This window comes from Equus przewalskii, chromosome 12, assembly GCF_037783145.1.
Source record: "Equus przewalskii isolate Varuska chromosome 12, EquPr2, whole genome shotgun sequence".
Taxonomy (NCBI): domain Eukaryota; kingdom Metazoa; phylum Chordata; class Mammalia; order Perissodactyla; family Equidae; genus Equus; species Equus przewalskii.
Genome location: NC_091842.1, coordinates 32,228,498 through 32,254,482, shown reverse-complemented (window position 1 = coordinate 32,254,482; position 25,985 = coordinate 32,228,498). Strand labels below are relative to the sequence as shown.

Below are 25,985 nucleotides of genomic sequence, written 5' to 3'. Positions count from 1 at the left end.
AAAAAGAGGAAAAAAGAGGCTCAGAGTAGCTAAGGAAATTGCCAAAGATCACACAGCCAGGAAGGGGTCAAGTTAGGATTTGAACACAAAAGCCTATTCTCTTCCCACTACACTACGCTGGCTCTCATCCAGTCCTGGCCTCTGTTCCCCTGTTTGTAAAGTGGCTTCATGATGTCCATTGAGACAAGCCTGCAAGGTGGCTGCTGGGCGTTCAGGATGCAGCAGACACAAAAGCTCCTCGGGGAGATAGCAGCCCCACCAGCACAGGATGGGGACACAGGTAGCCCAAGTTGTCTGCTGACCACTTCAGCCCAAACGAGAATTCGATAGAAGCATAAAATCAGAGGAGAGGTTATGATGAGACTAAGAAAGCTCTGGGGATTTGGAGAAATTTTGGAGGGCAGCTTGAACTTCCCCAAATTTTTGGAAGGGGGGTTTCAATCAACTTTACTTAGAGCTTAGAGGGCCGGGAGACCCCCGGCTCACTTAAGCGCTCCACAGCAAAGCATAATCTGTAAAATTGATAAGAGGGGCTGCTCTGGTTGAAATGGGAGGTGACAGACCCAGGCAGCTGCTTGCTGCCTGTTCCCTTTCTTCTCAAAAATCACCGGATTAGATGATGCTTGAGGTTAAAGTCTCTTTCAGCCTCGAGATTTGATCATTACAATGCAAACTGTGCATTAGATGAAAACCACACTCAAGCCAGAGAGAGAGACAGGGAAAGAGAAAGACCTTGGTCGTGCTCCCAGGGAGAACGGTAAAGACCAGGAGACGTGAATCATTCATTAACCCGACACACACCTGGATGCCTCTGCCCTTGAACTCAAGGACTGAGAGACGGGATTCTTGCTCATTTCCTTTCCACACGCTGCATCACCATTCGGTTCACAAGAAACCCTCCAGAGCCACTGTGTTTGGCGTAAACCACCCAAGAAGAGACTTAAAACAAGCACGGTGCCTCGGGCTGGAAGATGCAATCATGCACGTTTGCTTCTCCTCCTGGGCGCACGCTGGCTTGACAAGGTCGTGCAATATCGGTTTGCAACTTGAAATCGGCAAGAACCCCGATTCTGAAATCTAACGAATGTTTAACCGTGTGGACTCGTATCTCGTGATGTGTGAAACCCAGCTTTCTCAGGAACGTAGTTCACATTTCATGGCCAGCCAACTTCGCTTAATTCAGGGCAGAAAACTCTATACATGACCATGATCTTAGTCTCTAACAATGTATATAAGTTACGTAAGAAAATCAAAAATAATTTACGCATCTATGTGGGATGTTATTCAATGGGAGAAACTCAGTGGAAAGGAAGGAAAGAAGTGGCAAAAGAGGTAAATGGTCTTAACGTGATTTGTCTATTTTTGCCCTAAAAGATTATGGAACAACAACAGTAATAATGACAATACCTATGATAATAATAACTAAAAGCTGCCAAAATGTATGAAGTGCCTACAGCATGCTGGGTATTGTGATTTACACGGTGTCTGCCATAACCAAGTACCACAGACTGAGTGGCCTAAACCACAGAAACTCATTTTCTCACAGTTCTGGAGGCTGGAAGTCCAAGGTCGAGGAGCCAGCAGGGGTGACTTCCGATGGGACCTCTCTCCTTGGCTTGTAGATGGCCACCTTCTCGCTGTGCTCACGTGACCTTATCTTTGTGTGCACGCTCCCGGTGTCTCTTCCTCTTCTTATAATGACACTAGTTCTACCAGATTAGGTCCCAAACTTGTGACTTCATTTAACCTCAATTATCTCCTTTAGGGCTCCATCTCCAAATACAGTCACATGGAGGGCTAGGCTTCCACGTCTGAATTTAGGGGAGAAGCGAGACAGCTTAATCTATAGGACATGGGTTATCGTGATCATCGCCACTGTCCTACAGGTGTGGCCTATTATCCATTTTACATTTTACAGATATGGAACCTGAGGCTCAAGGTACGCTGTGGGCACTGAGTCCAGAGCCTGTACCACTGGGCCATCCTGCCTTCCACAGGGACTAGTGTGTGCTTCTTATAAGCAGACCTGTGGAATCGTTTCCTGGCCAGAATACTTTCAGAAAGGTGGCTGGGTCATTCAGTGATCAGCCAATTCAAGGACCAGGAGTTCAGAAGCACAGGCTCTGCCTTCCCCTAAGAGTGGTGACATCTTGAGCAGCAACAGAACATGCCTAGTTCACCTCATCTGTAAAAAGGGGTCCTAATGCCTCCAGTGCAGGACTGTGCCAGTCAAATCAGACGACGTCTGTCACAGCACTCAAAATCACAAGAGGTGGAAATACAGTCCATTGCTGTCCTCAATTGGAGTTTTTAAAAATTCTTACCATCAAAAAAGATCTTAAAGAAACCATTTTTGTCTAAATAGAGCCATGCCCAAGAGTCCTTTGTTACAGCAGAGGCGCCTCAGTTCAAGAGCTCCGGGAATCAACATTGGAGGTGATGAGCAGAACCCACACGTTAGAAAATTCATTTGTCCTGCAAAGCAGAAGAAAGGGCCAGAGGCCAGATAGCAAAGCAGAAGATAACGAACGTGGAGGATAAGAAAAGGGAGTGAATCTTAAAACTGATGGTTTTCCCAAGAAATTAAAAAGAACAAACAAAGACCCAGTTGAGGAAAATATTTGGTGCTGAAAACTGCTCTTAAAGTTTTTATATCATGAGGATGAAATAAATTCTAAAGATATCCAGGAAGATAAAAGGTTAGCCACAACAGGCCAGATTTTTCTGGGGGAAAAAAAAAAGATTCTAAATATAATAGAACAAAATTTAAAGGATTGAGAGAAAAGCCGTGACCTAACAGTTTTATGCTCAACCTGTTGTTCATACTTAAAGCTGAGAAAAAGATATTATCAGAAGAAGAAGGAAATATTAAAGAAAAAATAAGAATATTGACTGGTGGTGACAAAACCATTTATATAGTAAAACACAATATAAAGCTGCAATAAATAGAGCAGCATGACATTAGTATAAGAATTGACCCTCCAATCAATGGAACTGGATTAATAGCCTTAAAATGGACCCAGTATAGTTTGTTTTTTTTTTTTCAAGTTAAGGACAACACAAAGATTCATGCTATTGCTGTTACTTTTCAAAACTGTGCTGGAAGTTATAGCCTATGTAATGAATAAGAACTATAAACATTAGAAAGGGAGATAGAAAACTAATTATTTACAGATGTTATAATAGTCCAAGTTAGAAAATTCTAAGAGAACAAGTTGACAAACCATTCATGAAGAAGGCAAAGTGGCCAGATAGTAGACCAACATAAAAATAAGGAGAATTAACAATGGCAATAAAACTTTAAATAAACTTTATAAGAGATAAGATCTTTACAGAGATGACAAATCTTTACTGAATAAAAAGAAATTTGTATAAATGGGGTGGTATACCATGCTCATGGATGAAAAGACTCGAAAATGTCAGTCAATTCTTCCCAAATTATTGTATAAACTTAATGTAGTCCCAAAGTCCCAACAGGTTATTCATAGATTTTGACAAAATTATTCTGAAATTTAGAAGGCAAACCAGGGACAATTTTGTGCAGAGGGAGGGGCAAACTTGTCCATTTGTCCCACCAAATATCAAAGATATATTACAAAGCTGTGTGATACTAGAGCAGGGATACACAAATAAATCTATGAAAGACAATACAGACTCAAGAAGAGATAAGAGTTTAATATACATTAAAAGAGGCATTTCATATGAGCAGAAAAAGAAAGTCTCTTCAATACTTTGTGTTGAGACAATTGGCTGTCATTTAGGAAAAATATAAGTTGGATCCCTATGTCATATGACACACAAAAATAAATTTTAGTAAAAGCCAAAACTGTTAAGATATTGTATCAAGAGCAGATGTTTATGACTTAGTGGTTTTAAAGCCCTTTACAAATAAAAGGTTTTAAAAGCCATTAAAGAATAGACTAATCAATTTGACTATACTAAAATGTTAAGGTTTGGCATAACAAAATATAATACAAATAAAATTGAGGCAAGCAACATTCCAGAAGGTATTTGGAATGTATATAACAATAATTATTATCTAGAGTATATACATTGTTTTTAGGAGAAAAAAAATCCTCTTTTATGTTGGTCTTTACAAAAACAGGCATTGGTTATGAATAAGCAGTTCACAGAAGAGGAAATACAAATAAGCAGTGATCGTATGAAAAAAATGTGTGGTCCTATTAGCAATCGGAAATGCAAATTAAAATAATGAAATAATGTTTCTACCTATTAACTGACAAAACCTTAAGAATGTACTCTCATGTTGCCAGTGGTAAATTGCTGTACCCATTTTGGAGAACGTTTTGGTGGCAAAATATGCACATACCCTGGGATGGGGCAATTCTACTTTTCAGGATCTCCCCTGGAAAAGCGTTTGCCGTGTCACCAAGAAAGCCAGAAGTAGAGTGTTCCTCGCATTGTGCATAACAGCAAGATCAGAAAATCCAAATGCCCACCAATAGGTGGATGGCTAGAAAAACTTTGATGTATCTCTGCTATAACATACTGTGCGACAATTAGAAAGAAGGAAATCTACATACACTGACCTAGCTCTGAGATATGAGGTGATGAAAGCAAGTTGAAGGATGATACCTACAACTTGATACTCTTTATATCAAAACACACAACGGTTTCTAAGGGCATGGACATTAATGCATAGGAAGAGGTCTGGAAGGTCACACTGAAAACTGATGACAGAGACTGCACCTAGAGGAGAGAAAGGAAGGCAGTCCTGGGATCACTGCTAGTCTAGTGGTCAGAGGACTTTAGTCTTAACAACCTTTTAAAAACATTCATGTTGGGCTCCAGTTCACAGGTCACCTGCCCTTAAGAGTCTCTGGTGACCCTACCACAGCCTCTCTGGTGCTGTGATCTGCAGTGGCTGTGGGAATCCTAGGAAGGACTCAGGGGGACCCAGGAGACCTAGAAATGAGATTTCCATAGTGTGTAATTTAAATCTCCTCTTAAAAATGTTGTCCTGAGGGGCTGGCCCCGTGGCCAAGTGGTTAAGTTCGCGCGCTCCACTGCAGGCGGCCCAGTGTTTCGTTGGTTTGAATCCTGGGCGTGGACATGGCACTGCTCATCAAACCACGCTGAGGCAGCGTCCCACATACCACAACTAGAAGAATCCACAAAGAAGAATATACAACTATGTACCGGGGGCTTTGGGGAGAAAAAGGAAAAAATAAAATCTTTAAAAAAAAAATGTTGTCCTGAGTGACATCAGCATCATGGCAGAGTGAGTTCTTCCCTTAGGCTCTCTCCCATAAGATAGAACAAAAAATACACTTATAAATCAATAGAGGACATTCACAGAACATAATAGATGTTTGAGAGACCCACCCAGCCATACACAGCCAGGGACCCAAGATGGAGGTGCTGGACCCTCTGGGAGGCAGTGGAAGAAGGTAAGGGGATGCCCTCTCCCTCCCCAATGGCAGTGACCTAGGGTGTGAGACTGCACACAGCTCTGAGAGGAGAGGGGAAGGGGCAGTCCTCTGTAGGAACGCCTTTGCTCTTGGAGTGCCTCCCCACTCATGGGAAAGCTCACACAGAGGAGGCTAAGCAATCATGGGGGCATATTCACCAAGCTGAGCAGCCCAGGAAGGCAGACAGCAAGCACATCCAAGATTGCGCATGTGAAAGAAAGCACCCTTCCCCCCACCTGGCACACCATGTCAGCCAATCGGCCAGAGCAAGGGACCCCTGCCAGAGCACCTGCACATAGTGTTTGTAAAGCAGCCGTGGCCAGAGGGTAATGTAGATGGGCTCTGTCAGCATAGCTTCCAAAGGACAGGCACAGCTGTCTTGGATTGTGGGGGGCTCAGAATACAGAGTTCCAACCCTCCACCCCATAGGGGACAGGTGGAATCTGCAACCAGATACTATCACTATGCAAAGGCACAAATTTACCCCAAGTAGTATGGGGAGATATACTAATACTCCACACCAAAAGACAAATGACAAGCGCCCAGAAATAAATCCTGAAGGCACAGAAATTTACAATCTAAATGACAGAGAATTCAAAATAGCTATCATAAAAAAAACTCAACGAGTTACAAGAAAACTCAAAAATACAGTTCAATGAAATAGGAATAAAATTAATGAACAGAGAGAATTCTTCACAAAAGAGATTGAAACTATAAAGAAAAACCAATCAGAGATGTTGGAGATGAAAAACACAGTGAATGAGATAAATAAAAATCTGGAGTCCCTAAGTAAGAGAGCTGATAATATGGAGGACAAAGTTAGCAATTTAGAAGACAAAAATATAGAAATGCTTCAGACAGGGGATGAGAGAAAACTAAGACTGAAAAGAAATCAAGAAATTCTCTGAGAACTATCCAACTCAATTAGGAAATGCAACATAAGGATTGTAGGTATTCCAGAGGAAAAAGAGAGGCAGAAAGGAGCAGAGAGCTTGTTGAAAGAAATAATAGCTGAGAAATTCTCAAACCTGGGGAAGGAGCTGGAATTACAAGTAAAAGAAGCTGGTATAACCCCTAATTACATCAATGTAAAGAGACCTTCTCCAAGGCATATATTGTTAAAACTGGTAAAGATAAATGACAAAGAAAAAATATTAAGGGCAGCAAGGCAGAAGAAAATAAGCTACAAAGGAACCCCCATCAGGCTTTCAGCAGATTTCTCAGCAGAAACCTTACAGGCTAGGAGAGAGTGGAATGATATATTGAAAATTCTGAAAGATGAATCTTTAAGCCAAGAATACTCTATCCAGTGAAAGTATCCTTCAGATATGATGGAGAAATAACAACTTTCCCAGGTAAACAAAAGCTGAGGGAGTTCATCACAAGACCCCCCCCCCCCACACACACACACATGCACACAAGAAATGATCAAGAAGCCCCTCATACCTGGAAAAAAAAGATAAAGGGTTTACAAAGCCTTGAGCAAGGAGATAAATAGGCAGGCAAAATCAGACAATTGCAGCCGTACGTCAGAACAGGTGAGCAAACACTATTATAACGTTAAGGATAAAGGAAAGGAAAGCATCAAAAATAACTACCATCACCTCATTTTAACCACAGATTAACAACACAAAATAGAATAAGTTGTGACAACAATAACTTAGATGGGGAAGAGGAAAAGGATGGAACCTGCTTAGACTAAGGAGATAAGAGGCTATCAGAAAATGGACTATCTATGAGATATTTTAAACAAACCTCACAGTGACCACTAAACAAAAAATCAGAACAGAGACACAAATGATAAAGAGAAAACTGAGAAAACCATCAGAGAGATCCATCAAACTGAATCGGCAGTCTGAAATACACAGTATGAGAAACAAGGGGAATACAGAACAACTGGAAAACAAGAGAGAAAATGGAAGTATTAAGCCCTCATATATCAATGATCACTCTAAATGTAAATGGATTGAATTCTCCAATCAAAAGACAGAGTGGCAGGATGGATTAAAGAACAAGGCCCAACAATATGCTGCCTCCAGGAAACACATCTCAGCTCTAAAGACAAACACAACCTCACAGTGAAAGGATGGAAGACGATACTCTATGCTAATGGCAAACAAAAGAAATCAGGTGTTGCCATACTTGAATCAGACAAAGTAGACTTCAAGATAAAAAAGGCAATGAGAGACAAAGAGGGGCAGTATATAATAAAAGGGACTTTCCACCAAGAGAACATAACACTTATGAATATATATGCACCTAACACAGGAGCACCAAAGTACATAAAGCGACTATTAACAGACCAAAAAGGAGATATTAACAGCAACACAATAATAGTGGGGGACCTTAACACCCCACGTACATCAATGGAGAGATCATCCAGACAGAAAGTCAACAAGGAAATAGTGGAATTAACTGAAAAACTAGACCAAATGGACTTAATAGATACATATAGAACACTCCATCCAAAAACAGAAGAATCAATTCTTCTCAAGTGCACATGGAAGCTTCTCAAAGATAGACCATATGTTGGGAAACAAGGCAAGTCTCAATAAATTTAAGATTGACATCATATCAAGCATCTTTTCTGACCATAATGCTATGAAACTAGAAATCAACTACAAGAAAAAAGCTGGGAAAGTGACAAATATGTTTATGTGGAAACTGAACAACAAATTGATCAGAAATTAAAAAATATCTGGAGCTAAATGAAAATGAAAATACACCATACCAACTCATATGGGATGCAGCAAAAGTGGTCCTAAGAGGGAAATTCACAGCAATACAGGCCCACCTTAACAAACAAGAAAAAATTTCAAATAAGTAGTCTTAAACTATAACAAACAGAACTAGAAAAAGAAGAAAAAAGCCTAAAGTCAGCAGAAGCAGGGAAACAATAAAAATTAGAGTGGAAATAGAGACTAAAATAAACAGTAGAAAGGATCAGTGAAACTAAGAGCTGGTCCTTTAAGATGAAATTGAAAAACCCTTAGCCAGACTCACTAAGAAATAAAGAGAGAAGGCTCAAATAAATAAAATTAGAAATAAATGAGGAGAAATTACAACAGATGCCACAGAATTACAAGGGAGTATAAGAGAATACTGTGAAAAATCATATGCCAACAAACTGGACAGTCTAGAAGAAATGGATAAATTCTTAGATGTAAACAACCTCCCAAAGCTCAAAGAGAAATGGACAATCTGAATAGTCCAATCACAGGTAAATAGATTGAAACAGTCATCAAAAACCTCCCAAAAAATAAAAGCCCAGGACCAGATGGCTTCTCTGGAGAATTCTACTACACATTAAAAGAAGATTTAATACCTATCCTTCTCAAAACATTCCAAAAAATTGAAGAAGATGGAACACTTCCTAACACATTTTATGAGGCCAACATCACCCTGATCCCAAAGCCAGACGAGGATAACACACAGAAGGAAAATTACAGGCCAATATCGCTGATGAATATAGAGGCAAAAATTGTCAACAAAATATTGGCAAACTGAATACAGCAATACATTAAAAGGATCATATACCATGATCAAATGGGATTTATACCAGGGACACAGGGATGGTTCAACATCTGCATATCAATCAACATGATACACCACACTAACAAAATGAGGAATAAAAATCACATGATCATCTCAATAGATGCAGAGAAAGCATTTGATAAGATCCAACATTCATTTATGATAAAAACTCTCAATAAAATGGGTAGAGAAGGAAAGTACCTCAACATAATAAAGCCATATATGACAAATCCACAGCCAACATCATACTCAACAATGGAAAACTAAAAGCCATCCCTCTAAGAACAGGAGTAAGACAACTGTGCCCACTCTTGCCACTCTTATTCAACATACTACTGGAGGTTTTGGCCAGAGCAATTAGGCAAGAAAAAGAAACAAAAGGAATCCAAACTGGCAAGGAAGAAGGAAAACTCTGACTGTTTGCAGATGACATGACTTTATATGTAGAAAACCCTAAAGAATCCATCAGAAAACTATTAGAAATAATCAACAACTACAGCAAAGTTGCAGGGTAAAAAGTCAACTTACAAAAATCAGTTGCATTTCTATACTCTAATATTGAACTAACAGAAAGAGAACTCAAGAATACAATCCCATTTACAGTCTCAACAAAAAGAGTAAAATACCTAGGAATAAATGTAACCAAGGAGGTAAAAGACCTATACAATGAAAACTGTAAGACATTATTGAAAGAAATCGATGATGACACAAAGAAATGGAAAGACAGTCCATGCACATGGATCGGAAGAATAAACATAGTTAAAATGTCCACACTACCTGAAGCAAACTACAGGTTCAATGCAATCCCAGTCAGAATCCCAATGACATTCTTCATGGAAATAGAACAAAGCATCCTAAAATTCATCTGGGGCAAGAAAAGACCTCTAACAGCTAAAGCAATCCTGAGAAAAAAAGAACAAAGCTGGATGCATCACAATTCCTGACTTCAAAATGTACTACAAAGCTACAGTAATCAAAACAGCATGGTACTGGTACAAAAACAGACACACAGGTCAAAGGAACAGAATTGAAAGCCCAGAAATATAACCACACATCTATGGACAGCTAATCTTCGACAAAGGAGCCAAGAACATACAATGGAGAAAGGAAAGTCTCTTCAATAAATGGCATTGGGAAAACTGGACAGCCACATGCAAAAGAATGAAAGTAGACCATTATCTTTCGCCATACGCAAAAATTAACTCAAAATGGATCAAAGACTTGAAGGTAAGATGTGAAACCATAAATCTCCTAGAGGAAAATATAGGCAGTACCCTTTTTGACAACGGTCTTAGAAGGATCTTTTTGAATACCATGTTTACTCGAGCAAGGGAAACAAAGGAAAAAAAAAGGCCAAATGGGACTTCATCAGACTCAAGAGCTTCTGCAAGGCAAAGGAAACCAGGAACAAAATGAAAAGGCAACCCACCAACTGGGATAAGATATTTGCAAATCATATATCCAACAAGGGATTAATCTCCAAAATATATAAAGAACTCATACAAATCAACAACAAAAAAACAACCCAATCAAAAAATGGGCAGAGGATATGGACAGACATTTTTCCAAAGAAGATATACAGATGGCCAACAGGCACATAAAAAGATGCTCAAAACATCATTAATCAGGGAAATGCAAAGCAAAACTACATTGAGATATCATCTTACACCTGTTAGAATGGCTATAATTACCGACACAAAAAAGAGCAAATGTTGGAGAGGATGTGGAGAGAAGGGAACCCTCATGCACTGCTGATGGGAATGCAAACTGGTGCAGCCACTATGGAAAACAGTATGGAGATTTCTCAAAAAATCAAAAATAGAAATACCATACGACCCAGCTATACCACTACTGGGTATTTATCCAGAGAACTTGAACAATTCAAAGAGATTTATGCACCCCTGTGTTCACTGCAGCATTATTCACAATAGGCAAGATGTGGAAGCAACCCAAGTGCCCATCAACTGATGACTGGGTAAAGATGTGGTAGATATACACAATGGAAGACTGCTCAGCCAGAAAAAACCAAAATCATCCCATTTGCAACAACATGGATGGAGCTTGAGGTTATTATGCTAACTGAAATGAACCAAACAGAGAAAGACAAACACTGTATAATTTCACTCATATGTGGAAGATAAACACACGGACAAAGAGAAGAGATTAGTGGTTACCATAAGGAAAAGGGGTTGGGGGTGGGCATAAGGGGTAAAGGGGCACATATATATGGTGACAGACAAATAATAACGTACAACTGAAATTTGACAATGGTATAAAGTATTATGACCTCAATAAAGTTTTTTTAAAAAAACTTCCAGTTTGTAAAGAATGTAGTTCTCTGAAAGGATTGAGAATAACTCACTCTTGGTCAATATATTTAAAGTTTTGAAAAGGACCTTAAGAAATGTCTGCTTGAATCCTAAAAAGGGCAATGGATGTGCGCAGGGAACCTGACTCTGAGATGGGTGAGGTTGTGTTCGCTTTACTCAAGTAAACCAGTTTCTGGAGTAAAGTGTTCTGCTTGTTCAAGTTCCTAGAGATCAACTTAATCACCTGAGCAAATAGCATTTCTTCTGGTTCCCAGTGACACAGCATGTGTCCAGTCACAAAATCAGAATTCTCACATTCAAGTCCCACCACTTCTAAACTGGCGATCTTTGCGCAAGCCGTTTGACATCACTGAGTCTAGGACTCTGTATACATCGAATGTGATAATGTGGCATGCCCTATCTACCGTCCTGGACCCCTTTGAGTCTTGTGCAGATAATATAAGCAAAAGTGCTCCAAAACTGTAAAGAACTATAAAGACATAAAACCATAAGTCTCCACCCAAAAAAAAAACCAAAAACACACACACCAGAATGAAGTATGCCCTACTCATTAATTAAAAACCCATTTAAAATAGCTGTTTTTCCTCCAAAATTTCTCAGTTGGGTACTCACTTCATACCTCATTCTAAAATAAAGCCCAGTTGAAATCATTCGAATAGTAAAAAATAAACCATAAAAAACCCCAAACCAAACAATATGGTGCCTGAACATAAAGAAAAGACTAGATTGCAAAAACTTTGAACGGTTTTACATCGAATAACGTAAGCAAAAATTGAAAGGTAAACAACAAACCTCAAAAGTAAAAGATACCACATTTAATATAGAAAGAGCTTCCACAGACCAATGTGAAAAACACAAATTCTCTGATAGCAAAATAGGCAGTTGCAGAATTATAAGCCAATAAGCCCAAGAAAATGTCTGATCTCAGTGAAAGTTAAGAAAAGTGGAAAAAAACCACACACACACAAGATACCATCTTTGGCTACCAAATTGGCCAAAATTTAAAATATGAGCAATACTAAATGTTGCCAAAAATAAAGTAGAGTGGAACCTCTAGAACAGTGCTGTGCAAGGAAACCGTATATGCAAACCGTATACATAATTTAACACTTTCCAGGATCCATGTTAGCGTAAAAGTAAACAGGTGAAATTAATCTTCATATATTTAATACAATATATTGTGTTATTTTAACTGGCTACAAAATTAACAAGATATTTACGTTCTTTTTTCTGGAGGGGTACTAATTCTTCGATATTCAGCATGTATTTTATACTTACGGCATCTTAATCCAGATGCTAAATTTTTCTTGGAATTATATTTTAAATTTCATAAACTTTTCAGTTGAAAAAGGAGATTCATGTACCCAAGTTGTTCCAATCATACTTAAAAGTTTTCCAGGAACTGCACTAAGGATCAGGTGTTAAAATTTAATCTAAGATTAAAATTCAAACCTCACTTTCTCTGTCCCACTAGCCACGTTTCACGTGTTTGAATCCACGTGTGGTGGTGGCCACGGTCCTGGACCCCGTGGGTCTAGACTAAGTCTGCCTGTCTGGATCCATATTCTGGCCACGGGTAAAGACAGCCTTCTCTCAGCCTCCTGAAACCTGACACAGCAGCTCTCTGATCGATATTCATGAATATTTCAGGACTTATGCCTCCCATCCTCCCACACCGGTACCTTCCATCCTCCTACGGATCCATCCCATTATCCTTTTCTGTTCTTTCTGTGACTCTTTTTCCATGATGTCCACAGCCCAGTCCTTAAACAGCACATTGAGTACTAAATAGTAAACAAGGGAATAAGAATGATAATAAAAGGTAATGGGTTCCATCCATTGATCAGATCGTGGTACCAAATGCCTTCCATTCTTTATCACTTATCTGTACCCCTCCAGTTTACAGACAGGAAACCGAGAGGGAAAGTAACATATTAGGGTCATGCTATTAGTGAGAAGCAGAGCCATGTCATTGTTGGGACCAGAGCTAACTGGTTAAGCCCCATGCTCTCTCCCCTTCCCACGCTGTTCCCTGTTGTTTGTTAAAGCTCCCCTCCCCCACGCCTTTTCTTCTCTCCCCCAGGCACCAACAGGGGCCCCCAACTCTCCTTGTGGGAGGGAGCATTGGGATCCCATCCGGGGCACTACTTCCCAGAATATCACAAGGCCAAGAGGTACAAAGGAAAAGAGAACCACCCGGTGAGAACCTACTGTGTGTCAGGCACTGTGCTCAGCCCTTTGCATGGACATTCTCACTAATGCTCAGAGCAACTCGTGAAATAAGAACTACCATTCCCACCACTTTACAGAGAACCACCCACTCGCCCAAGAGTGAACAGCCAGGAAGGGGGACACCTGGGATTTCACAGTAGAGTCTGTGTTCGGTGCTCTCCCCCGGTGACTGGTGACGGAAGGCAAGACCACCAGGAGGGGACGTTCCCTCACGCCTCAGCCTCCACCTCCGAGATATCTGATGCCCATCTCAGGGGTCTGTGGTCACAACTGAGTCTAATCCTTAATGCATCAGACAAAAGCATTCTTGTCATTGCTGTGTGCGCTCTATGTATGATGACCCACTTCAGAGGCCAGCATGTTGGGGTGGATTATTGAGCACCCACTGTGTGCCAGCACTGCGCTAAGCAGTCACGTGCATTTTCACAGCCGAGTCTCCTAACAGCCCACAGGCTAGGCGCATCATTTGCATTTCCCAGATCCCAAGACAGACTGCGGAGGCTCAGAGACATGTCTAAGGTGACAAAGAAAATGGCAGAGTCGGGAGACCAAGCCACGTCCTGAAGCTTGAGTTCACTCCAAAGGCTCATTCCTTCAGGCAACCACCACTTAGTGGCCACCTCCTATGGGTCAGGCACTGGCTAGGCACACAGGACACAGAAATGAGCAGGACAGACACGACCCTGAGTCCCAGGAGCTCAGTGCCCAGTGGGTGACAGTGCCAACAATTACCGATGCCAGGTTCCCACCTGCTGCCTCCTCCCCTGCCATTTCCCAGCGCCTCTGCAGTGAGGTGGGACCCTGTGATTGGTTCCAGCCTCTAAGCGCTAAGCGGCAGCGAGGGTGTCCTCTCCTTCTTGAAGCTCTTAGGAGCCGAGGCACGACCCTCCGCTCTCCTTGCAGGCCATGGACTGAGCTGGTGGAACCAGCCCAGATCCTGGGCCACCACATGGAGGACAGCGAGTGTCCTCATGCACCATGAGGGCTAGGCTTCAGTGTGTGAAGCCACTGCGATGAAGTGTCTGTCACTGCAGCAGAGCCCAACACATCCTGACTGACACAGTGAGACGGACGCTCAAATACTGTACAAAAATAGCTATAACTTATGTACAAAATAAAGGCATAATGAGAGATTCTAACAGAGGCTGATTTTTGTCTTGGGGGGAAGGCAAGGGTTGTACGGGAAGACGGAGCTGAGAGCTGACAGGCAACGAGGATGCAGGTCCATCCCCTGAGCCCTGGGATGAGTACCAGCACCGTGCTAAGTGCTTTACGAACATCCCCACAAGGCCATTCTCAGAAAATGCCTAAAGCTTGGGGGACCAGGAGGGCGGCCAGGAGTGTGGTTTCTCCATCAGTCAGGCGCTGAGCACCTACTACGTGCCGGGGAAAGAAGAGCCTCTTCTTTCAGGGGTTTCACACCCCGGAAGAAAGAAAAGGGGAGCTAGTTGAGATGGAACATTCAAGAAAGTCTTTCTGCCGAGGTGACGACAGAGCAGAGGGCCGGAGAGGAGCTGTGGGCATGGGGACATCTGAGAAGGACATTCCAGAGGGAATTAGGGGGGAAAGGATCCGAGGAAGGGGACGCCTGGTGGGTTTGAGAAGCAGCAGGAGGGCAATGGTGGCTGGAAGGGGAGAGAATGAGGGTGGAAGATGAAGTCAGAGACACAGGGCTCTGGATGCTACTGAGAGAAGCCTTTGGAGGGTTCCGAGCAGAGGAGGGACATCGCATACTTCATGTTTCAAGAGGATGTTTCCAAGGGCTGCTGTCCTCAGATAGGGGTGACCAGGCCCCCAGGGGACATTCGGCAGTGTCTGAAGACACATTGTCACAAGTCAGGGGTTTCTTGTTGGGAGAAGCCCAGGGACGCACTGGACGACCCCCACAGCAGAGGATGATCCAGTCCTGAACGTTGTCAGGGCTCAGCAGAGAACGGCCTGCAGGGGAAGGCAGAAGGGGCCCAGTTAGGCTACTGACCAGTCCAGGCAAGACCCAGTGGTGGTTCGGACCAGGGCGGCGAGAAGTGATCAGACTGGGGAGGCCCTTTGAAGGAACAGCCAACAGGATTTCTGAAGGACTGGCGGTGGAATATGAGAGAAAGGGAGACGTCCAGGACAACCTCAAGGTTTATGATCAGAGCAATGAAAGAAAAGAGAGGCATTTACAAGCCAAAAATGTTAGTTGAGTACCTGCTATGTGCCAGACACTGTTTTAGGTGCCAGGGACACAGCTATAAAAAGAAAAAATAAATCACTGCCCCCCTTGGCACTTAAACTGGAGTGGGAAGGAAACCGACAGATAAGCCAACAAATTAATGACATAGTGATTTCAGATCACAATAAGCCCTCTGAGGGAAAGAAAGGGATGACTCAATAGCGGATTACTTAGTCAGGCAGCTTCTCTGAAAAGCTGACACCTGAACCACTAACGTCAGCCACGAGATCTGGGGTGAAAACATGCCGGCAGAGGGACTGCTGACGCGGAGGCCCGGAGGCAGCACCTGCACGGCTGTCTGCAGAGCTGCAGGAAAACGTGTGGCTGGAGCGAGAGCACAGGAGGGACTGGGCCCTGGACAGGCAGTCAGGGGGGCAAAATCAGAGGGTCCTCTGGCCGCACCAAAGAGTTTAGGTCATCTCCAGTGCGGTCGGCTGCCATTCGAGTCTAAGCGGGGAGCAGCAGCCGCTGATCACATCTTCCAAGGATGATCTGGCTGCCATGGGGAAAGGGAACTTGGGGCCATCAGGGGAAGCAGGGAGACCCCCAGGGAGGCTGCACAGACGTCAGGAGAGGGGGTCCCCTCTCAGCCCCGGAACCTGGGAGTCAGAGCTGAGCTTGCGTAATATAAGGAAGAAAATAGAGTGCTGACAGCTACACTGGGCCTTTGAGGCTTCAGGTGGACCCAGGCCTCCTCTGCACCCTCGCTGGGGTCACGAGGTGGTGTTTAGGCAGCGACCATCCCCAGCCACAAAGCCGCTTGCTCCACACGTGCACACTGGGAGCAGTGGCTTGGAAGGCTGTGGCCTGCATGTTGGGTCCTGGCCTTGGCCACCAGACCCCAGCCAATCCTATGAGTTGCAAGAGCCACGGCACTATGGTGGGACATCCCCAGAGCTGTGCCATCAGGCAGACCTGGATTAGGATCCTGACCCCACCAACCACGTGCTCCAGCTCACTCCTATGTAAAACCTCAGTTTTCGCATCTGCAGAGCGGGAATAACAGCAACTACTTTCAGGGTTGATGAGCGCACCTCATGAGGGGAAGCACAAACGATGCTTAGCATCAGACCTGGCCCTTAATAAAAGTTGTTATGAGGATGAAAGGTAACGATGCTTTACAAACTGTAAAGTAATATTTCATACGTTGTAATAAACTCATAATATCTATCTCCATTTCCAAAGGTACTGCTCTTATTCTGGACACTCTAAGGCTGTGGTTCTCAAAGCGCGAACCCTCCCCCCCGCCCCATCAGCATCACCTGGGAGGCAGGACCAGCTTCATAGCCACGCAGTCTCTGTTGCCATGCTGGGTCCTGCGCTCAGAAGGGTCCCTGCTTTGTCTCCTGCTCTGCTGTCACCATCTTGAAATTCTTAACTTGGACCAGGGGCCCTGAAAATTGTCTAGACAGGCCTGCCCGGGAGCTGGAGATGCAAACTCATGGGCCCCACTCCAGACTGATAGAATCAAAAACTCTTAGCGTCGGGGGTGGGCAGCCAGCTGTGTTTAACAAGCGTGATGCACGCCACAGTCCGAGACCCGCTGCCTACGATAAGCAAGCAGTGTGACACCTTCCTAGCCGTCTACAGAAGCCGTGTAGGATTTCTCCCTGGGGGCAAAGCCACGGGCCACCTTGGCAGGAGGAAGTGGGACAGCTCGTCCTGCATGTTCTGCTGCCAGCTTCCTTCTTCCCTCTGCCGACACTGAGAGCTGTCCCTCTGGAGGCAAACGTAACACGAAGCCAGTGAAGCGTCAGCCTCCCTCACTTGCAAGGCCCCTTCCAAGACCCTACAGTAAATGATTTTATATCCATCACTCTGCATTTTTTTTTTCCCCCTAAGAGGCCCACCAAATGGGGGCAGCTCCAGGCCTGGGACAGCTGGACTTGCTGCTGTTCTGGAGGAGCCTGTGAGAGAACGTAAGCTCTGACCTTTCAGTCACCAAAGAACCATATGACCGGGCTTCTCAGACTTGCTCATGCATCCACATCACCAGGAGGGTTGATTAAAATCCAGCTGGCTGTGCCCCACCCTCAGAGTTTGAGTCACCCAGTCTGGGCGGGGCCTGAGAATGTGCATTTCCAACAAACTCCCAGGTGATGCTCATGTTGCTGGTCCGGGGACCACACTTTGAGAACCCCTGCTCTACGAGCATTCTTGCTACCTCCACCTGCCCCTAACTCCCCACCTGCATGCAGCTAAAGCTGTTCTCTCAGCCTGCAAACACCCTTGACCTTCCACCTCCTCTGAGAAGCCCTCCCTGACCTCCCTGGCTGGGCTTGGGGCCCCTTCTTCAGGCTTCTTCTCATTCAGGCTGTGTTGTAATGGTCAGTTACTTATCAGCTGCCCCCACCAGACCATGGAAAACTGTCCCGGATGGGGTCGAGTCTCTCCCCAGGTTCCTCCCAGGAGGACCTCCCTGTCAAGGTGACATTCTGAAGATTCCCTTTCACGAGGGGAGCCAGGTGGAGACAGGTGTGGCAGGAGCTGCGACACAGGACTCTGTCTCTCCGGTTGAGTGATTACCTGGGAGGTGGTGGCGGCTGCCAGCACAGCTGGGGCCGCTTCCTAATCAGGTCACAGCCAGCGGAGGGGATGAAGGGACGGGAGCGTCGCTGTCCTTTCTGCACATCCATCCTCTCACTCCAAGAGTAGTGTCCAGAACGTGGCGCTTGCCGTCTACAAAGCTTTCCTCCGGGACTTGGCTTCTGGTCCCTCCGCCCTCTCCTGTGATTCTGTCTCTCCCTGCAGCCCTCGCAGATGCCAGCGGTTCTCATCTTGCCCTGTCACCCAGACAGTCCAGCCTCCGTCCCCCCAGCCATGCGGCCTCTGCCCCTCCTCACCATCTTGGCTTCCCTCAGATGATCCCCTCTCCTAATTCCACCACTCAGTTGAGTCCCCTGGAGTTGACTGACACCTCGGAGGCCTGCCCCAAGGCTGGTCATTAGGGACATGGACACTTGTCTGAGGTCCACGAGGCTGCCCCAGCCCTGCCCATGTCTCCCCTGGAAGGAGGGGAGGAGGCCATGCACCTTCCTGGTACCCAGCGACCTCCTCCCGGGCCTGTGGGAGACCTGGAAGGCCTAGCTGGGAGGGGCTGGGGGCACCTGGGCTTTATTAACATGATCACACGTGGCTGAGCCTCGCCAGCCCCCCAGGCAGACTCACCGTGGGCTTCTCGGGCCCCACGGCAGAGCCGGTATCGCTGGCACCTGTGTCGGATTCACCCGAGATGCTCGGGAAACATTCGCTGGACCCTCCCCAGACCCACCGAGTCATGGCTGCTGCTGGCGGGGCCTGGGGATCTGCATTTCACAAGCAACCCCCCAGAACACACACACAGGAGGGTTGGAGGACCACTGCTCCGGGATCTTAGATTGTAATGTGTGTATTTTCAGGCTCTATTACTGGGGATCTGAGCGGCCTTGGCTGGGAGGGGTTTTCTTCATTCTTCAGGTTTTATTTACTTAAATTCTCTTAATGAGCAAAGGAGGGGAATGGCCCTCAGCTCCTACTCACTGTGAGCCACTTTATGGACAAGGAAGCAAAAGTTTTATTATGACAAATCTCATTTAAAAGTAGTGGTTCCCTTGGGGCCGGCCCGGTGGTCTAGTGGTTAAGTTTGTGTGCTCTGTTTTGGTGGCCCAGGGTTCAAGGGTTCGGATCCTGGGCATGGACCTACACACTGCTCATCAAGCCATGCTGTGGCAGCATCCCACATACAAAATAGAGGAAGACTGGCACAGATGTTAGCTCAGGGCCATTCTTCCTGAAGCAAAAAGAGCAAAATTGGCTACAGATGTTAGCTCAGCCCGATCTTCCTCAGAAAAAAAAAAAAAAGTGGTTTCCTCTGTCTACTCAAATCTTGCACGTCCATTATAAGGGAATTTGGAAACTACAGCAAATTATAAAAATAAAAATGGCAATCACTCATAATCCCACTAGCTACAGATACCAACACCCATTGACATTTTGATATATTTCCATCCAGTATTTTTTCTATGCATAGATTTTAACATAATTGGGAGCTTAACAAACACAGTTTTTCTTTTAAAAAAGGAAGCTCTATTCAGGTATAATTGCCATACAACAAATTGCACATATTTAATGTGTATGATTTGATGTGTTTTGACATTTGTATATACTCATGAAACCATCGCCACAATCAAGATAATGAACATATCCGTCACTCTCAAGTCAATTTTTTAAATGGCGTTTTTATTTTGGAATAATTTTAGATTTACAGAAAAGTTGCAAAAACAGTATAGAGAGTTCTGGGACACCCCAGACCCAGTTCCCGTCATATTAATATCTTACATACCATGGTACATTTATTAAAACCAAGAACTACTATTTGTGTACTCCTGTTACCTCAACTACAGACTTTATTTGAATTTCACCAACTTTTTCACTGATGTCTTTTTTTTTCCTAGGATCCAATTCAGGATCCTGCATTACATTGAGCCAAATGTAGTTTTACGTCTTACCTTTAATTATTTAGCTTTATATGGTGAAAATCTCGTCAAAAACATCATTTTAATTGATTGCCTCATATAGCTTGATATCAACTGACGCTACTGCTTTGCTTAGGTTATTCCCATGTTTTGCTGTTATAAGCAATGTTGCCATGATAATCTTTATACTTAAATCTTTGTTCACCTCTTGTATTGTCTCCTTGGAATATTTCCCTTTCTTTCCAGCTGTATTGAGATATAACTGACATATAACATTGTTTCCCTTGAAATATAACTAGCGGATGAAGGTCCCTTGACATATATTCTTGTTTTTAATCCTGCAAAGAATGCGGTAAGATTTGGCAACCTTCATAATGCTTGTTTCAGTGAGACTCATCAATGGAAGCTGAAACTGAAGAGTGAAAGTTTGATGAGAAACAGGATATTCACATGGTCTAGAATAACTCCCCGCATCTTCCTCATTGATTACAGAGGAAGAGTAGCCACTTTACAGTGGAGAAAACCGGCAGGCACCCCCGTAACTGAGTGATCAAAGTTAATCACATCAGAACGGGACAGATCAACACGGGGCCTCCTCGTCTCCCATGCAAAGAAAAACCACAAGAAAGTCCATGACATTCCTGCCAAAGATGCATCGCCTGAATCTAATAATGAGAAGACATCAGGTGAACCCAAACTAAGGAAGATTCTACACGATAATTGGCTTGTACTCTGCAAACATGTCAAAGTCATGAAAGGCAACGAAAGGCTGAGGAACATTCTAGATGAAAGGGGATTAAAGAGACATGATCACCAAAGGCAATGGATAATCCTGGACTGGATCCTGGATGAGAAAATACAATTAAAAACAAAGTTGTTGATGTAAAAGACATTATTGGGGAAATCGATCCATAGATTAGATAATAGTACCACATCGATGTTAATTTCCTGACTTTGATAAATATTTTTTTATGGCGGAAGCAGCGTGGGCTTCTATCTAGAAGGTATTCCAGGGCGATCCGAGATTAGGCTTTTTTTTTTTTTTTTCATAGTTAGAAGCAAGATTTATTTAAATTTACCTTATATAAATTTGACTTTGGAAACATACATTTTTTTTTATTAAGATTATGATAGATTACAGCCTTGTGAGATTTCAGTTGTACATTATTGTTAGTCTTGTTGTGGGTACACCACTTCCCCCTTTGTGCCCTCCCCCCACCCTGCCTTTTCCCTGGTAACCACCGATCAGTTCTCCTTGTCTATATGTCATCTTCCACCTATGAGTGGGGTCATATATAGTTTGTCTTTCTCTGTCTGGCTTATTTCACTTAGCATAATACCCTCAAGGTCCATCCATGTTGCTGCGAATGGACCAATTTTGTCCTTTTTTATGGCTGAGTAGTATTCCATTGTGTATATATACCATATCTTCTTTATCCAATCATCAGTTTCTGGGCATTTAGGTTGGTTCCACGTCTTGGCTATTGTAAATAATGCTGCGATGAACATAGGGGTGCAAAGGACTCTTGGGATTTCTTATTTCAGGTTCTTAGGATAGATACCCAGTAGTGGGATGGCTGGGTCATAAGGTATTTCTATTTTTAACTTTTTGAGATATCTCCATACTGTTTTCCATAGTGGCTGTACTAGTTTGCATTCCCACCAACAGTGTATGAGGGTTCCTTTTTCTCCACAACCTCTCCAACATTTGTCGCTCTTGGTTTTGGATGTTTTTGCCAATCTGACGGGTGTAAGGTGATATCTTAGTGTAGTTTTGATTTGCATTTCCTTTATGATTAGCAATGATGAACATTTTTTCATGTGTCTATTGGCCATACTTATATCTTCTTGGAGAAATGTCTGTTCATGTCCTCTGCCCATTTTTTGATTGGGTTGTTAGTTTTTTTGTTGTTAAGCTGTGTGAGTTCTTTATATATTATGGAGATTAAGCCTTTGTTGGATAAGTGGCTTGTAAATATTTTTTCCCAATTAGTGGGCTGTTTTTTTGTTTCAATCCTGTTTTCCCTTGGAGATTAGGCTTTTTTTTAAAGGGCTCGGAGGCATATTATGATGCTTTAGGACTCAAGCAGCAGAAAAGCCTTGTTATCTCACCAAGGTGATGGTGAGACGCTCCCAGAAAGCTTTCAAGTTTCCAATTCCCAGAAAAGTTGCAAAATTATAACAAAGAACTCCCATAGGCCTCTCGCCCAGGGACCTGATTCAAGTTTTGATACTTGCTCCGATGATGCTCTTTAGAGGAAAACATCCGGTCCAGGACCACGTGTTGTAACCAGGGTTCCCTCTAGCCTCCTTCCATCTGGGCCGAGTTTAGGAAGGAAGGAAAGAAGGAAGGGAGAAGGGGGAGCATCTAGATTTTGAGAGCATCCTTTTGTTTTCTGAGGAGGAAAATTTGGGAAACACAGCAAAGCACAGAGGAGAAACTCATCTCAGATTCATCTCACCCAGAGACAAGCACTGTTCACTCCTCGATGAATTGCCTTTTTTTGTTCTTTGATCATATTTGAGATTATAGTGAATATGTAACATGTTATGGGCACATGGCGTCTCTTGGCGAGCTTGCTAAAAATGTAGATTTTTGCCCTGGCCCTATCCTGAGTGTACTGAGCCAGAATCTCTGGAGCTGGGGTCCTGGCGTCTGTATTTTTAACTAGTTTCCAGGAATGCAGACCCGAATTTAAGAATGACTCTTTGCGGTCTGCATTTGCCATTTAATATTGTCATAAACATTTCCCTTTCCCATTAGGAGGTCTTTCCCATCACTTACCTGAGTATGCGTTATTTATATTGTCCAAATCATTTTTGGAAACATCTTTAAAGGCCAGGCAGCCTCATCGTTCTGGTTTATAACTTGTGTTTTAACTGATGAGAGGCTCTCCCTAGAGGTAGACACGTGGCAGAGGCCGAGGGGACGTTTGTGGAATCTCAATGAGGCAAGGTGGCTCCACATAGGTAGGGGCACCAGCCTACATGCCCTATAACAACCATGTGTCCTTTTGGCCCCCTTCTGGACAGGATGCCAACTATCTGGGATTTGTGACAATTCAGAGCCTGGCCAACCCGGATCTCATCTCACAAAGAACATCACGTCTTGAAGGAACAGAGTCCCTCCATGTGAGCTACTGCTCCTGAGAATGCTGGTTGTACGAAGGACAGTCCCTGTTGGCATGCACATAGCCTTTATTCCCCCACCTACATAAGCAACGCCCTCTCTGCCCGCAGTAGTGGGTACTCAACTCCAACCAGCCAGCCGCCACTGGACACTCCCTATATGTAAGTCCCAATAAACCTATATGTCTCGTATGCTGTCCCCAGATCTTTTCTTCAGTCTCTTCGCTAGCTAACCCGCACTGCTTGCACAGCTGGGCATGTGGCCAGACAATACACCAGGAAGTGAAGTGAACTGTGTGAGCCCCAGAGACTCACACATTTTGGGGGAGGAATGACTTGATGATATTGCATTGGGTGGCAATATCTATTGAAATTAAAAATACGTGTAGCCAGTGACCCAGCAATTCCACTACTAGGAAATGGTTTCCCATGGATATTCTGCACATAGAGCAAAGAGGGATGCTCCAAAGAGCGCACTGAAGCATTGCTTGTAATAACAGGTGACCGGACACAACGTAAATATCCATCAGTATGATATGGAAACCACGTCTTGGAGCACTGGGCCGCCATGAGAAGAATGTAGCAGTTATACATGTTGTGATTTTAAGAGATGTCCAAAATGCCTTATTCACTGAAAAAAAATTGCATGTATGTGTTTTAAAAAGTTAGAGGGGGCCAGCCTGGTAGCGCCATGGTTAAGTTCCTGGGCTCCGCTTCGGCGGCCCGGGGTTTGTGGGTTTGGATCCTGGGTGTGGACCTAGCACCACACGTCAAGCTACGCTGTGGCAGCATCCCACATAAAATAGAGGAAGACTGGCACAGATGTTAGCTCAGGGCCAATCTTCCTCACGAAACAACAAAAACCAAACCAAAACAAAACAAAATAAATAAAAAATGAGAGATAACTGATCATTTGCAGGTTTGTGTATGCGTAAAACGTTTCTGGAAGGACGCACAAGAGACTGTTAAATCATGGCTTGCGGAGAGCTGGCCTCAGAAGTCTGGGGCAAAAGAGAGCTCTGTTTTTATTGTATATCTTCTTGTGCTGTTTGAAAAGTTTACCATGTGGGTGTATTATCCTTTTAATTTTTAAAAAACTACCAATAAATAAGTAAATGTTAAGGAAACATTAGCTGGAGCGGGAAGGCAGAGATGTGGAGCGTGTGTGGTGTCACGCATGTCCGGGCATGGTCTTTCCAGGTGATCCTAATGGGTCTTGACACCTCCTCCTGATTAGAGTGGGCTAGCCGGTCCCCGGTGCATGTGTCACCAGCCCCCACTGCAGTGGAGGTTCCTGCGCAGAGCAGGTGGAATGCGGAGGCCCCGCCCTGCGGGTTGGGATGCTCAAGTCCAAACCACAGGTCTTAAAATCGGCTCCCAGATTTCTTCCCGGTGCTTCCGTGTAGCCCAATTGTTCTGACAGCGCTGTTGACTCCCCCTCCTGGGTTTATGAAGTGGCTCCTGTGCCTTGAATCCCAGTCTAATGTGACGGTTATGCGGGTCAGCTCGGAGGGCAGAGAGAACAGGTTCAAGGCCTGCTTCCACCACTTACTGTGTGGCCTTGGGAAACTTACCCAACTTCTCTGAGACTTCCTTTCCTCATCTGTAAGATGAGTTAATAATAATATCTGTCTATCTCAAGGGGTAGTAAGTATTAAATGAGACAGTCCCTAGTAAGAGCTCATCAAGTATCAGCTATTTCATCGGCATTTATCAAGCACCCTGATATGCACCAAATCCTTTGCTACAAACTGGGGATTAAAAAATTTTTTAAAGGTGAAATGATCTTTGCTCTTAAGTAATTCTCAGTCTAACAGGAGAAGGGTAATATATAATATTTAATAGTTTTTTTCAAAATGCTTCCACATTTATCTTCTTTAATTTGTATTACAATCCTATGAGATAGCTACTATGATTCATGTTTTATAGATGAGGAAATCGAGGTTCAGAGAGGAACAGAGCAGTGAGCTGGGATGAAAAGGGGGCTGTCTTAGGAAACACTCCCATGTTTCTTCTGTCCTCTCCACCACTACACTTCAGTTCTGCCGCCAGATGTGTGGGGCTTCCACACCAAGCAATTCTCTGTGACACCAGCTGGGTGTCCTACAGTTCAGTTCTGACACCACCAGAGGTGGTGCAGACCCCACAGGTTAAAGGCTGCGTCCCACGGGACTGCCCCCCATCTCAGACGCCAATCACAAACAGTAGGTCCCCAGGTCACCCAAACTGCTGTCCGACTTGGCTACAGATCGGAGGTTCCCACAACCCCCCCTCCTCCCCCCGCCCCGCCCCTTGGATTCGATCATTTGCTGGAACAGCTCACAGAACTGAAACAATGGGTGATGGGTGGCATCACGAACACAGCCCATTTGCAGGCCGAGAGATGCTGGAGTCTTAGGGACCAGATACGCATGCGCCTGCGATCACCGTAGCGCCTTCTGTCTCCCTGGAGCAAGTTCCGGGTCAGGGCTCCTCCGAGCTGAGGGGTCGCTGATGCACTGGCTGGGTAGTCGGGCACCCCACCTGGGTGAGCGTGGGCACTAGCTTCCCCCTGGCCAATCCTCCAATTCTCTTCTGAAAAATGGGACAACAGTTTTGGGCTGCAAATAACAGAAGGCCTGGCTAAGAGTGGCCCAAACAACAAGGACGTTTCTTATGC

The 25,985-nt window shown here is 44.1% G+C and overlaps 1 protein-coding gene across 2 annotated transcripts in view; it reads left to right on the top strand.

The window, feature by feature from the left end:
• SNX29 (sorting nexin 29) overlaps positions 1–25,985 on the top strand; it is a 590,085-nt gene that overhangs the window by 536,027 nt on the left and 28,073 nt on the right. Inside the window, exon 21 of one of the 2 annotated variants that reach the window (XM_070568518.1) lies at positions 23,231–23,518. The exons of the other annotated variant lie outside the window; for it this stretch is intronic. Within the exon in view, the coding sequence (XP_070424619.1) occupies positions 23,231–23,255 (25 nt within the window). The 3' untranslated portion in view covers positions 23,256–23,518. Of the gene's footprint in view, positions 1–23,230; positions 23,519–25,985 lie in introns of those variants that run through there. 2 annotated transcript variants of the gene reach the window in all.